Source organism: Daucus carota, chromosome 1 (assembly GCF_001625215.2).
Source record: "Daucus carota subsp. sativus chromosome 1, DH1 v3.0, whole genome shotgun sequence".
In the NCBI taxonomy this organism is placed as follows: domain Eukaryota; kingdom Viridiplantae; phylum Streptophyta; class Magnoliopsida; order Apiales; family Apiaceae; genus Daucus; species Daucus carota.
The window spans coordinates 50,076,678-50,091,004 of NC_030381.2; the positions used below are offsets into that span (position 1 = coordinate 50,076,678).

Below are 14,327 nucleotides of genomic sequence, written 5' to 3' on the forward strand. Positions count from 1 at the left end.
TGCAAAAGGAAAAATCAAGTTACACTCAGATAATTTAGTAAAAGGCATACAACCTCCCGAATAGAAATTTCAGATTTATAAGTTACCACTGCATCCTGGACTGAGATAAGGATTTCCCGCAAAGCCTTGTTTGCAGCTGCAACGATATCCCCTCGACGGAGTTGCATCGATGCAGTAACTATTATTGAATTTGCAGGCATAAGAACTTTGGTCCCGTTGTGCTTCACCGCAAGTTTGATTCACAATAAACCAGTCTAATACTATAGGTATATCTGCAATCTTCTGCATGAAGTTTGAATCATTAAGATGTGACATACCTCGAAATCTGAATCTGCTTTTCTCACCAACGAATGCATAGCCACATTGGTTAAAATAGGAGACATTTCTGTGGCGTTTATAGGTCAGAAGGTCGATAGAGAAATTCGTGTGACATGTGATGGGTGCTTGACAGCAACCAGTGCCGGAACACTCTTCTTCACGAATCTCCTTGTCAGGTGGGCATGTGGCGCTGCAGACCTTGTTTGGTTTGTTTGTTTTGTCGTTGAAATTGGTTCGATCATTGTATAGGTTGGCATAGTCATCACAACCAACAACAGTAAGTACATTTGCAGTTGAATACGCAAATGAAGTCCCATCCAGTCCATTTACTACATGAATGTGTTGATCAGTTAAGTCACCTGATTGATTGTAGCACTTAGAGGCCTGAAAAGAATTGACTCGTAACTCAGTGTCGGATATATCATGAATATGATGTGTTCTCATATATGGATCTAATGGAAAGGCCAGAGGAGGATTGTAGTAAGTGTTGCATTCAACTTCAAAGGCGGGATTGATGGCACAATCCAGACCTTCTGACTTGATGCCAAAGGGATATGGTATTAGCAGGTCTCCGCATTGGCTTTGACACCCCGGCTTTGCAAAAACTGGAGCCTTCATGATGGTGTGGTTAGAGGTATCGGGGGAAAGCACTTCATACCCCCAAGAAAGCCTCGGTAAAACAACAAGAAGAATTAGAAACAAATGCATTTTCATCTACAGTTTTCGATACAGGAATTTTATGTCAAGTGTGTAGTATATTGGTAGTCGTTAGAATTTTATGTTGTTAGTCCTGCATGGTCCTCACTTTTATAGCAGCACATTTGGACTTGTCCGGCGCAGCTTGCCATTGCCACAGCTTCATTACCTTTAGCTAGTTCATACTGGTTCACTATATGGAGTACTGGTTTACTAAAATATGTGTCCAAAGACCAAGTCTCTTGTAAAGAAAACGGAGGGAGTACGTTTCAGAATCTTTCTTGCCTGTTCATTTCTGATCCTAAATTCTTCAATAGATTGACCCAAACATATCATATCATATAGATACTGTCCCCCCCTTTTTTGTTAAGACTCTTTTTTGTTAGAACAACTCATTAACAGAAAAATAAAGGGTATTATTTTAATTATTGAATTAATATTATGAATACTGAATTCTGAATAAGAAATTGTATATACTCACCTCAAGTAATGCATGGATCAAAATTTATAAGTTCATTGCAGAGCATTTAAAGGGTAAATGTTGTCTAGCTACAACTTCGCTTCACTAAAACAAAAAGAGGATCTAATAAAACCTCAAAGGTTGTACTCAAGTATATATTACACCACAATCAGAACTTAAAAATGCCAATTGCACCAAATCAAAGGACTATGATCTGAGTGAGAAGTTTGCAGATATTTTGTATTAGATTCTACTTTTAATCCAATAGAGGTCTTTGTTTGAATAAAACTATTTATGTATATGTATTATGGCCGTGATCAAATTGAAATTACAACCTTAAATAGTTAAGTAATAACAGAGAGAAACTAAAAATATCTATCCCGCTCTTGCATAGCCTGACATGGCGGATCTCATTTCTAAATTCTAATCCTACTTAATTCAATATTTGGTTCTCACTAAAGCTTATCAAAACTCCATATATGTTTTATAGCCCATGCTTAACTCTACCCGGTACCACTAAAGTACACCCGGGCTATTACCAAAATTCATCGCCAGGTCGACAAAACTTAGCATCCATAAGTAAGATTCTGTGGACAGTCACTATTAAAGATTTAATATTGAGAAGAAATGATATAAAACTCTACTTATTTTCTATAATAATTCTTAGTTTTTGTCAAATAATAAATATAAACATTTTTTTAACATCAATTTCAGAAAATATTATAAGAAAATATATTTTTGTGAAATAATAAACCCTTAAATTTGATAAGTAAAGTTTGCCGCTCATGTATTATTACCAACTCTCATCTCAAATTACGTGATATTCTTAAATAAAAGGTTTTTACATAAATTAATTAGAGCCACTATAAATAATAGAATGACATGTAATTTCCCATCTAACATCTTTCTATTTTTAATTGATATTCTAAAGATAGGAGTGTACTTTTTAATATATAAATTTAATATATTATAATTTTGATGAAATGAAACTTTTTAAAATCCATCATATTATAGGTAAAATTAAAATACAAGATTTTTAAGAAAATTCTAAATCATCAAAGATATCATTTAATACAAAATACTTAATTAACACATTTCACTTTCACTCTTTAAAATTAATAGGATTATTCAGATAATAAGTAATGCATTTACATATTAAATAACTTATTTTAATTTGTTAAATAATTTGAATATAATATATGATAAAAGAATTATTAAAGATATAATTCAAGATTATAATATATTTGACTCTAGTCTATATCAACTCAGTCTTTATTTATTTCTTTTTATATTTTAACTTCAACTATAACAAATTATACAGCAATCTAGTGGATGTTAAGGTGGAAATCTTATATTTTATCAATACAATATGAGTTCAAGATACGTTTTTATATTTTAAATTAAAAGTTATCGTCAATTTTGGTGGAAGACTTATGGAGGGAACAGAGTCACAAACCAAAGGCAATGCAGTCAGGAAAAGCTATGAAAAGTGTTTTCTTTCCTCTACAAGATAGAGCATGTTTATTACCTCGTCAAGTCAGGTGAATGCTTCTTGCTCTTTAAAAATATCAAGAAATTTCGAAGTTGAATAGCTGTGCGGTGGTCGATGAATGCTTCTTGGTCGGAAAATGTCTAGAAATTCCCAAGTTGAAGGATTCATGAACGCTTTAGTTCTTTACTCCCGTTATGTTGATTCTAAAAATAACACATTATTATTATAATTTTAATATTTAATAAAATAATTATTTATTTAAAATAATTATGATAATGCTTCTACTTTCAAATTATTTTTGATTTTTATATAAAAATTATTATTATAATTGACTATATACGAGGAATAGGTGAATTTAATATATACATAATTTGTTTCAACATATAATAATTATGTTGCATGTTAAATACTTTTTACATGTATTTTTACAATATCTAAAAGTATACATGTACGCATATGATTTAAAAATATTCATGTTAATAATAAGAATAAGATTAGAGAACAAAGAAATATGATTAGTGCACAAAGAATCAAATTATGTATCATATCAAAATTGATCAATTGCACAAGCAAATATGTCTTATATTAAACTTTTACATTTTCTAAAATAAAATCAACATAAAGTATAAACTAAAATAAATTTGAAAGATATATTATTTATAATATATATATATAATTATCAAAAATCAAATTAAATATGAATCAGACTTAAAACTTACACAAATCTAAATTCATATAATTTTAATTCAATCTAATTTGATTCAAATATATCAAAATCAAGTTTTCTTGAATAGACAAACCACTCCAATATATGTAAGTAATTTTAGCACAGCTTATAAGAGTGTCCTGCACTTAATAATATATATTTTTATTGAGTATATTATGTTTTTTTAAAAATTTTGAATAAATTTTGAATAGTTAATTTCATTAATAATTAAATTAAAAGTTGGACCGAAAATAGTAATACTATATAAATATTTATTAATCATAATTAAAATTATTAATCATCATTAAAATTATTATTATATGTTATAAAATAAGAATGTCGGACTTATAGTCAACCGACCAATCAAATTTTTTTTTTAATAAAAAGGAATCAATTCATTAATCAAAAGTCATACGGCATCTACAAATATAGATTGACTTTCTGAACAATCAACGATAAATGCGATTCCATAATAACCTTCAACATTGAATCAAACCCACGGAAATTATGCCGATCTATAACCTATTATATTAATAACTGTTTTGATAAAATTTCTTATAAAAAACTTATTTAATATATCAAATAAATTAAATTAATATAACTCAAGCATGTTTATATTTACATAAAATCTATTTATTTAGAATAGATACAATTAGTTATTCTTGTCTTCCCAACAAAATAATATTAAAATATATATATGATTATAATTCTGCAGGTATATACTTTACTTATCTTAATAATAAATGAAAACTTAGTACAGCTGCTGCACCTAAACACTAAAGTAATTTTTAAATATTATTATTTTAAAGTAAAGCGAAAAAAGGTGGAATAGAACGCTGACCAAAATAAAATAAGTCGTCGTCTCATTGTTTCCTTTCTGTGTCTGAAATTTCTTCATAGTTAAGCTGTCTCCCTCTAGCTAATTGAGTTTAGATCTCGTTAACAGGAACTCTTGTACAAGATTTACATCAGCTCGTATCTCTCTCCTTTAACTTAAAAGTAGCTTATCATAATTGGACTAGGATGGCTGGTCGTTATGATGCAAACCCTTTTGCCCAAGAAGATGAAGAAGTCAATCCCTTCTCTGTAAGTCCTTTTTTTTTTCTTTTTTAAATTTTTTTAGCGCAACTATTTTTTTTTTCTGTATGTGTATTTGTTGGATATGTGTGGCTGATTTCACTTTTTGTGGTTTTGTTTTTGATAGTGCTAGCTAGCTTATTAATTGTTACAGTTTGACCCTTTTGGTGTTTAGTTGAATTGAGTGATTTTTGTGTTGATTTGGTGTTATTAATTGTTTTGTTATGTGTATGTAAAGATAGTCTCGAAAAATAAGTTACAGTGATAACCTCAAACTCGAGAAGACCAAGAACTGGTGATTTGTTTGGTTGAAATTGGTGATTTGAATGCAAATTACTAGTTATGTGTGTGACCTTATGTGAATCCGAATTACGGGTTTCTGATACAAATCACCATTGTCGGCTCTCATTTCGATTTGGTTCTTCAAGTAGCACAAGCATCTATATATGATATTATGTGTGATACATTCTGTGTAGCATCGACTCGAAAGATTGGTGTCAAATGTAGATTTGCTACTAGGTGAATATTTTATTTCTGTTGGGAGAGGCACTCTGTTTGCCTAAGCTTTCTATGAGATGTAATATTTGGGATCATTGTTAATGCACAACTCTGGTCAATTAGGCCCCATTGTCTATGAGTGATTGTGATTGTGTTCACTTTTGGTACTCAGTAATGCATGAAAATAAGTTGTTTTAGGTTATATTATCTGAAGTGTCTTAATAGTGTTAAAACTTTTTGGACCTAGTAAAATAAGACTGCATTTTATAGAGGATTGAGGCACTCACATTAACAAGCTTCCAAAAATCTCTAGTTCAGCCTCTTTATGGAAATCTGTTGTGCCATATTCTGTATGTCAAAGACAAATATGTAATTTTCTAGTTCTCATGCATTTGTTTGCTTTGACTTTAGAACCCAACATCTAAAGAATAATCAACTGACGGAAACAAACTTTGATGTGTATATTAAAACAGAGACTTCATTCTTCTTTGAAAGTAGGATCACAAAGTTTAGTGTCCTTTTTCTTGATAGTCGCGTATGCAGCATGATGTATATGTTTTCTGAGATCAGTATTGTACTTGTAAGGTAATAGAACATCATACTTTATTGGTCCCTTACATAAATTTTATTGATGGAATGCCAGAATCCTGGCCGTGCTCCACCTGCTGCAAATACGAGGCTCAAACCCCTTCCTCATGAACCAACAGATTTCTACGACCGTAATGCCTCTGTTGATATTCCACTTGATTCAGCTTCAGTAAGTGTCTGGAGATTGGTGAATGTGTCAAATACTTGTTTTCATCAGTTTGTGTTTTCTAAGTTATCTTCTTTTCTCATTATAGGATTTGAAAAGTAAAGAGAGGGAGTTGCAAGCCAAGGAGACTGAACTAAATCGAAGGGAACAGGTTTGTATATTAAATAATTCACATGTGCACTGGTTATCCATTTTAAGGGAAGTATTATAAATATGTGAGTTCCTTTGAATTATGCACAAATATTGTTGCTTTCCCTCAGTTAAGACTGTTGATGCAGGGATTATGCAGCTCTACCAATACTCGTAAAGACATAGCCCAACTCTTCAATAAATTCGATAAATATTTTGTTTCGCTTTGTTTGCAATTCAACAAATGAGCAATCAAATTGATACGGGCACTCCTGTCTTTCAACCCCACTATTAATTGATAAATTCTAAATCTTGTTAGCATGAATTTGTCTTTCAATCATTCCTTAAATACCTACCATTATAGTACCACTGGTATGGTATTAGCATTGAAATTAGAATCTTAATCAATCCATCGTGGTGTTGTCACATGTGTAAATATTTTAAACACCTTTCTTTGGATACCATATGTCTGCATAAATGTGATATACTTGTGATTTTGTTCTCAATGCAGGAAGTACGACGCAGAGAAGAAGCCGCATCACGAGGTATTATCTGATCTTCTCTTATTTTCTTTTACTTTATGCTATGAACTTGCACTATCCACACATGTCTTTAATCATCATTCAAGGTTATTTTTCCATACAAGATACCACTCTAAAACACGATACTGTCCTGTCACATAGATTCTTTGTGATCTAGTGGTGGAAATCTCGACGTTTGATTTCTTCCTTTATAATTACAGCTGGTATTGTTCTGGAGGAGAAAAACTGGCCACCATTTTTTCCAATAATTCATCACGACATTGCTAATGAAATACCAATTCATCTACAGAGGCTACAGTACGTGGCGTTTACTACATACCTAGGTTGGTTTGTCAATATCTTATTGGTTATATAATTAATACTTTGCTCATGCCAGATTGCCTGCATCCGTTGTGAACCTATAGCTTTATGCTACTTTCTCGGGGGGAGGGGTTCCAATACAATTGTTCTTCAATATTTTTTTGTGATTTTTTATTATTTTTAATCTGTTGATGTGTATCTTTGATCTAGTAAATGATTTGGAAATAAGAATTTATAATATAAAATCAATAGAGATCGTGGGATTAAATGTAGATAATAAACTACCGAAGAATTCCTTAATTGCATATTAGTGGAATTGTATGAATCGTCGCCCATGACTACATAGTATTTCTCAACAATCGATACTTTAAACCTATATGTCCCATTATGTGGGAGAGTACAGTACAAATGTAAAAGTTATGATTTTCTAGCTAGGCAATAAGGCAGTTGAGTATATTTTGTAGTATTTTAGATAACGAAAAGGTTCTAAAATAGTCCCTCTGTCCTATTCAGTTGTATACATTTTTTTCACTGCTTGGCACGCATTTTAAGGCTCTTATAGAATACAGTTTTATAACTTATTTTTAAAATTTTCTTTTTTTGTATAAAAATATAAATGCTCTATTTTTATACAGAACAAAAAAATCTTAAAAATAAGTTGCAGAACTATACTTTATTGAAGCATTAAAATCCGTACCGCGTGCCTGTCCCCCAATGTATACTATTGGCTGGGATGGAGGAAGTAACAAAAATGGAGTTTTTCATAATATCTCTTCTGTACGACATTATCATCTTATATGCACGTAACTTTTGTTTGATCCAACTCACAATTACCTTGACTGCGTCAAGGGGAAGAGAGTAGAAAATAAATTAAAATGATGCTTAGTAGGGCTGATCTTCAAAAACTCATCATGAGGTATAATCATGTTCAAGAGAGGTGAACTCCTATGTTAGATCATCTGATGCTGGCTAACTGAAGGTTAGGATTCTTGAAGACTCTTATTATGTTACCTATGGAGGATTGGTAAAAGAATTCGGATGTCAGGGGTCAATGTTGTTCTCCAAAGTCCAAAAGAAAAAAAAATTAATGGAGAAATGGAGAACTCACAACAATATCCATTTGAAGTCTGGACCGTGTACATTTTAGAAATATCTTTTAGTGTTAATGAGTAGATGCTTGATTGGAAGAGATCATTAACTTATATCTATACTATATTATTAAGCCGAAACATTAAAAGTTTGGTCGGTCAGTATTTGGGCCAATTACACGTGCGGACTTATCTATATACTCCCTCCGTCCCAGTCAATAGTATACATTGGGGGACGGGGGCGCGGCACGGACTTTAATGCTTTAATAAAACATAGTTCCGCAACTTATTTTTAAGATTTTCTTTTTCTGTATAAAAATACAACATTTATATTTTTATACAGAAAAAGAAAATCTTAAAAATAAGTTGCGGAACTATGTTTTATAAAAACCTTAAAATGCGTGTCGAACAGTGAAAAAGAAACTTATACAATTGACTGGGACAGAGGGAGTAACTAATTACTCTTTAACCAAAATATATTATCTTTTCTATATTTTCTAACGGAAAAAACTCAATCCTCTAAAATAACATCGATCAACATAGTAATTCCTTTTTAAATAAAACACATTACATTTTTTAAATATTCTAACTAAAAAACCGATCTTGTACAATTAACACAGGCCACATATACATAAAAGTATAATATTATTATATATAATTATTAATAAATGACCGGTGATATTTTTCAAACAAAATACATTAACATTATTATTATTATTATTATTATTATTATTATTATTATTATTATTATTGTAGGAAACATTAACATTATTTATTAAATACTCTAATGTCTCACTTTAAAAGTAATATTATAAATCTATATTATACTATATATTATTATACTATTAAAGCTTAAACATGAAAAATTCGGTCGGTCAATCGAGTTTAGTGAGCCGACTGGTATTCGATCAACAGAACTCCCTAATTTATAATATATTATAGTATATTTTTTGTTATCTATCAAATCAAAATATTAAAAATCAGGTTTGTATATGATGAGTCAGTACTTGGGTTTACGCGTCTCTTTAACTTATAATATGTTCTATACTATATTATTAATTATTAATAACGACATATTAAAAGGTTGATTAACGACATATTAAAAGGTTGATTGGTTGGTTTATATATGGAATTATAGGTCTACTTAAGTTTTAATATGTAAAAAACATATTTTAACATTCTCATTAAAAAATATATATGTTCGACCTAATTTTTAATTAGCCATTTGACAGACTTAATTAAATAAAAAATTTATTTAACCACTTTCTATCATAAATTTATTTTCAAAATAAAATTAGTTAAGTATAAAATATACATGATAATATAATAAATATTATAATCGCCCGTGCATTGCACGGGTTATAAGCTAGTTTAATTATATATTGGAAGTCAAGCTTTTACCGAAGCTGTTGGAGAGCCAGCCTCGGAATATACTCGAGAAATATACAGCGAGGAAATAGATAAAGGTTTCCAGAAGAAACTAGATTTCAGGACACTAGGATCTGCAGTTCTGCACATGTTTTTAATGAACCCAGAGAAGACTTGTGGTGAAGCCAAAGAGTCTTTGGTGGGCATTTTAGAATATTGTTGTACTACCAACATTATTGACAGGCTTAAGAATGTAAAGATGTAGACAATCGTCTCTGCACTTTCATGGTTGTATTATGTTCAAACACAAACTACAAAATTTTGCATTTATATTTGTACACACCAAGCAGAATTTCGTGTACCCAACGTGATTTATTGTGTACCCTAACACGTCACAAACTATATGAACTTGTGTGTCCAAATTAAATAATCTGAGAGTATTGGGTTTCCATATAAATTGACCAACTTCTGCAACACTTCATGGTGCTAGGAAGAGCAGTTTCATGTATATCATGCTTATAAGCTTATAGAGATGACATTACAGATAATCCTATTCATTTCTAAGGTATATGTTACTGATCTGTATTTTTTTTTATATGGGCGGGTCTCTGTATCCATTGGGTAAGACGAATTCGTGCTTCCTAAATGAAGTAGCTCTCTTTCCTGGTTTATAAGTTCATTTCAGTCATGAAGCCTAGACATGTTTATTGAATTATATTTAGTATTTACACGTGTATTTGATTATATTTAAGGCAGGCCCATGAAGCCTAACGGGGTTAACTTTCCATTTGCTTTAAAGTTGAGTTGTGTGCATGATTACACGATTTAGGCTAATTTGATTACATGATTTAGTCTAGTTTTTTTTTTTTATAATGCTCGTGCTTGTAATATTTTTTTGAGTCAATTCACTACTAACTAATTAAAAGCCTTACGATGTAGAGCTTTTTGGCTGACAGGCACTAAGCTACTCTTTTTTCAATATTAAACAGGATTAGTACTCTGTCTTTTCTGGAATATTATTGCCACTAGTACGGCATGGATCAAAGGAGAAGGTAATTCAGGCTCCAAACTGATATTCACACCACATATATATGTTTAACTTATTTATCTATCTCAATATTAGCCGTCCTAATATTGTTACAGCTCACTCATTTTTTTACCCATTCTAGATCCGAAAATCTGGTTCCTTTCCATCATCTACTTTATAGCGGGGGTCCCATTAGCCTATGTGTTGTGGTATCGTCCACTATACCGTGCTTTTAGGTACTTTCTTTTGTCTTTTTGAACTCGTTCCTTTTCATCAGTTGACTGATTGACTTTATTATGACTTTTAAGGTTTTTCTTTCTGTCTATCTGAAACATTCTTTGACCAGTAAACATGATTCCTGCATATTGTTATATCCTACGAATATTTATGAAGGTTCATGGCATGTATAAGTAATTTGAAAGCAGGATAAAGTAATATCTACTTTTGTGTGTAATTTTACATTTGGAGGGGGATGCTCTTTTCTAGAAACAGACAGTCGTGTCTTTTTAAGTGGTACAGTCTTTGATCCACTTTCTTAAAAATGTAAATTCCTAAAGTGACCTCAGGTGCAAATGACACCAAAAATCGGAAGATACTTATAAACTCTCTAAAACCTTTTACATTACGTCGATTTTACCAAATTTCATAAATTTGTTTGAAGCTGGGTTGTGCCGTTTCCAGTTTGCCAGAATTGTGTGATGAATTGCAATATATTTCTTCCAAAATTTCAGAAACATTTCCTTCTACCGTCAATGGAAAGCAGTTCTGACTAATTTAGTACACATGGTTTATACCTTATATCTACTTCTTTAACTGAACTCGTATATTTCAATATGTGTTTACAGGAGTGAAGGTGCTTTCAAGTTTGCATGGTTTTTCCTCTTCTATCTGGTAAGTGTATTAACTTAGTTAAGTACCTGCTATATATATATACTAGAAGATACCTCATAGACCTCATTTTACCTCTGTCATACAGGTTCACATTGGTTTCGTTATCTTTGCTGCAGTGGCTCCTCCTGTAGTTTTCAAAGGAAAATCACTTGCGTGAGTCTTATCTGAATGCTAAATTGTTTTTCATATTCTACTTATTTGGGACATAAAAGTATAGAAAATTGAATTTTGATCTAGGAATTTTCTTGCCTACATATGTAGTAGTAGTTTTATTAATTAATACCATGATTTGAATGGTTACAGCATACAGATTTCTAAATTATGTTCATAATAAATTTATGAATGGACAGAAGATTATAAATTTTAATTTACTTATCTTGACTTCTTATCAGAGGCATTTTACCTGCGGTAGATCTCATTGGTGATCATGCTATAGTTGGGGTAAGTGCAGTCATTTTTCAGATTTTTTATTTGAGGCATAATTATATTGTTTTTTTTTTGCGGATTGTTTCTCTTGAGTGCTGCCTTTCTCTAGTGGTATCAAGCTCCCAGTAATTGTAACATTTTCCATTTCAAATCTGTTAACATGTACTAATTTTTGCAAAAATGGAGGCAGATGAAGCACATTAGGCACAATCAGTTTAAATATGTCAATTCATGAAAATGTTTCAAATGACCATGTTTATTTAACATTTTTTGTTCAGATTTTTTACTTTGTCGGATTCGGACTATTCTGCCTTGAGTCGGTGCTCAGTATTTGGGTCATCCAGGTATCTTTTCAGTTGCATTTTTTAAGAAGATTAAATATTCAAATCTAATTAACATGTTTGTTGTTTTTAATTGTGTCTCTGTATGGTATGCAGCAAGTGTACATGTACTTCCGTGGTAGTGGTCAAGCAGCAGAGATGAAGCGTGATGCTGCAAGAGGAGCCTTTAGAGCAGCAATGTAACCACTGTATTGCCCCAAGTGTGTATGAGAGTAATACAACTTTGCCCCAACATTGTTTGCAGCTAGGGTTTTTCCACATAGGCCGTAATTGTTTGACCATTATGTTTTGAATCTGTGATTTTCTTTAATTTTTTCTTCATATGTAATACACATATCATCTGCTAGATATGAAAATTATAGAAGCATTTCATCTGATGTATTGAAAACAGAGTTATGTAAATCTTAATCATATTTTTCACTAATCCCTCGTTCTATTCTGTTGCGACTTTAACATGCATGCCAATGACTAGTGCGAAATCCAGGAGTATTTAGAAGAGAAATGGTTTGATGAAATCTGCTCCCCTGCAAAGCTGTGGTCCTCGTAATTGTCAAACATTTTACCAAACATGAGTACAGTTATGACTTGTGAGTATAATGGTTCAGCAACTGGCTTATGTATTGATGGTGTCAATATTTACTTTACCAGAGTCACATTTATAAGGATCAATTATGGGTAGGGGCGACCATTTGGTGAAAACCGAACCGAATTTATATCAGGTATTGTGAAACCGAATTATGGGGGTGTTAGCTGGATAAACTCAAGGCAGTAATTTATTTAGGTAATACTCATACACCAAAATATATGTTACTCATGACATGAACTGAAGCATCTCATATCCTATATGAGCATCTCAGTGGTACCATTGTATGCTGTAGGTTGGTGTCCAGAGCTTACTAAGTTGAGCAAGAAGCAGTACACTTCTTCTTGCAATCCATGTTACATCCACCTCCTCCGCCTCCGCCACCGTAGCCCTTGCCAGAATGACTCCAAGAAGTGAAGCACTTGGAAGGACACCTCAGTTTTTTGCCATAACAAGGTCCCTTAACTTTGCATGTCACAACAGGCCTCACCACTCCACCACTCCCTGAGCCGCCACTAGGACCACCATATCCACCACCCCATCCTCCCGACCCGCCACCACCAATGATTCCACGATATGCTGGTGGGATGTTACCAGGATATCCGTAACCCCCGCTACCAGGGAAGTTACCACCACCACTGCTGCTGCTAGAAACAAAAATGGTATACGCAATAACTGGAAATCATCATGTAAAGAAACAAACAGAATTATGTACAATAGTTCCAAAATTATATGAAGATATTTTAGAGAGAATAGAACATAAAGAGGAATCTAGAATAACAATCCCAGAAGAAATAAGTATAGATTTTAATAATAGACAAATAATACAAACCCCAAGGATTAAACCAATACTGGAAGGATCTAGATTAAGCTTTAAAAAGGATAAAAATTTAATTAGGAATATGAGTTTATCTAGACAAATAAATCTAATAAAAATACCTTGTTACGAATCGGATAAATTAAGAATTAAGACAATATTATTTAATGGAATATTTGCAAAAGAAATAATAACAGAAATCAATACGGGAACAACTACGAGTGTAATACATATAACGGAAGTTGATATAAATAAATGTGAAGAAATAGAACCACAAATAATAAACGAACCAAATAACTCAAGAGAATCAATAGTAACAAAGGCTATAAAACTGAGAATAAAAATCCAAGATTTAGAATATAATTTAACTTTAGGAGTAATCGAATATGATGTTAGTTATCAATTATTATTAGGAATGGATTTTCTTAATAAAATTCAGTATAATATAACAAACGAAGGAATAGAGATAAATGATCAGAATAAATTAAGATTTATAGAAAGAATATGAATATCGAAGCAGAATTAAAAAATAAAGAAAAAGAATTGAACATCGTAAATAATATAATAACAGAAACATTAATAATATCTCAAGAAAAATATTTAGAATATTTAGAAGAAAAAAGAAAGTTAGAAAACCAAATAAAACAGTTAAAGGAACAAATAAACAAACCTAAGAATGAAAAAATTTGGATCATTGAAGGAGAATGGAGTAAGCGAGTATACAAAAATGAGTAACTCGGAGGAAAGAATAAAAGAGATTTGGAACGAAATATTAGTAAAAGAAGGATTAAAAACAATAATAACAAAAATAGAG

General features: G+C 31.5%; 3 protein-coding genes across 3 annotated transcripts; 1 reads left to right on the forward strand and 2 right to left on the reverse strand.

Annotated features, from left to right (window-relative positions):
• Positions 1–75: 75 nt before the first annotated feature.
• LOC135150580 (wall-associated receptor kinase 2-like) lies at positions 76–1,026 on the reverse strand. Its single transcript, XM_064087027.1, has one exon. The coding sequence runs from the start codon at positions 1,024–1,026 to the stop codon at positions 76–78; it is 951 nt and encodes a 316-aa protein (XP_063943097.1).
• Positions 1,027–4,488: 3,462 nt separating this feature from the next.
• On the forward strand, positions 4,489–12,537 carry LOC108208997 (secretory carrier-associated membrane protein 2-like). The gene is made up of 12 exons (XM_017379711.2): positions 4,489–4,758; positions 5,891–6,004; positions 6,090–6,152; positions 6,642–6,675; positions 6,873–6,995; positions 10,418–10,480; positions 10,598–10,691; positions 11,301–11,346; positions 11,432–11,499; positions 11,739–11,787; positions 12,051–12,116; positions 12,210–12,537. The coding sequence occupies exons 1-12, from the start codon at positions 4,696–4,698 to the stop codon at positions 12,294–12,296; spliced, it is 870 nt and encodes a 289-aa protein (XP_017235200.1). The 5' UTR covers positions 4,489–4,695; the 3' UTR covers positions 12,297–12,537.
• A 472-nt stretch (positions 12,538–13,009) lies between these two features.
• Positions 13,010–13,745, reverse strand: LOC108224108 (glycine-rich RNA-binding protein blt801). The gene is made up of 2 exons (XM_017398667.1): positions 13,721–13,745; positions 13,010–13,371 (listed from the first exon to the last, which is right to left on the reverse strand). Exons 1-2 carry the CDS (start codon positions 13,743–13,745, stop codon positions 13,010–13,012), a joined length of 387 nt encoding a protein of 128 aa, XP_017254156.1.
• Between the last annotated feature and the right edge of the window lie 582 nt (positions 13,746–14,327).

Coding starts and splice junctions, on each gene's coding strand:
- LOC108208997 (XM_017379711.2), top strand. CDS start 4,696: ATGGCTGGTCGTTATGATGCAAACCCTTTTGCCCAAGAAGATGAAGAA. Junction 4,759..5,890: donor AAGAAGTCAATCCCTTCTCT/GTAAGTCCTTTT, acceptor ATGGAATGCCAG/AATCCTGGCCGTGCTCCACC. Junction 11,347..11,431: donor GGTTTTTCCTCTTCTATCTG/GTAAGTGTATTA, acceptor TCTGTCATACAG/GTTCACATTGGTTTCGTTAT.
- LOC108224108 (XM_017398667.1), bottom strand. CDS start 13,745: ATGTATTACACTCGTAGTTGTTCCC. Junction 13,372..13,720: donor TTACACTCGTAGTTGTTCCC/GTATTGATTTCT, acceptor GATGATTTCCAG/TTATTGCGTATACCATTTTT.
- LOC135150580 (XM_064087027.1), bottom strand. CDS start 1,026: ATGCATTTGTTTCTAATTCTTCTTGTTGTTTTACCGAGGCTTTCTTGG.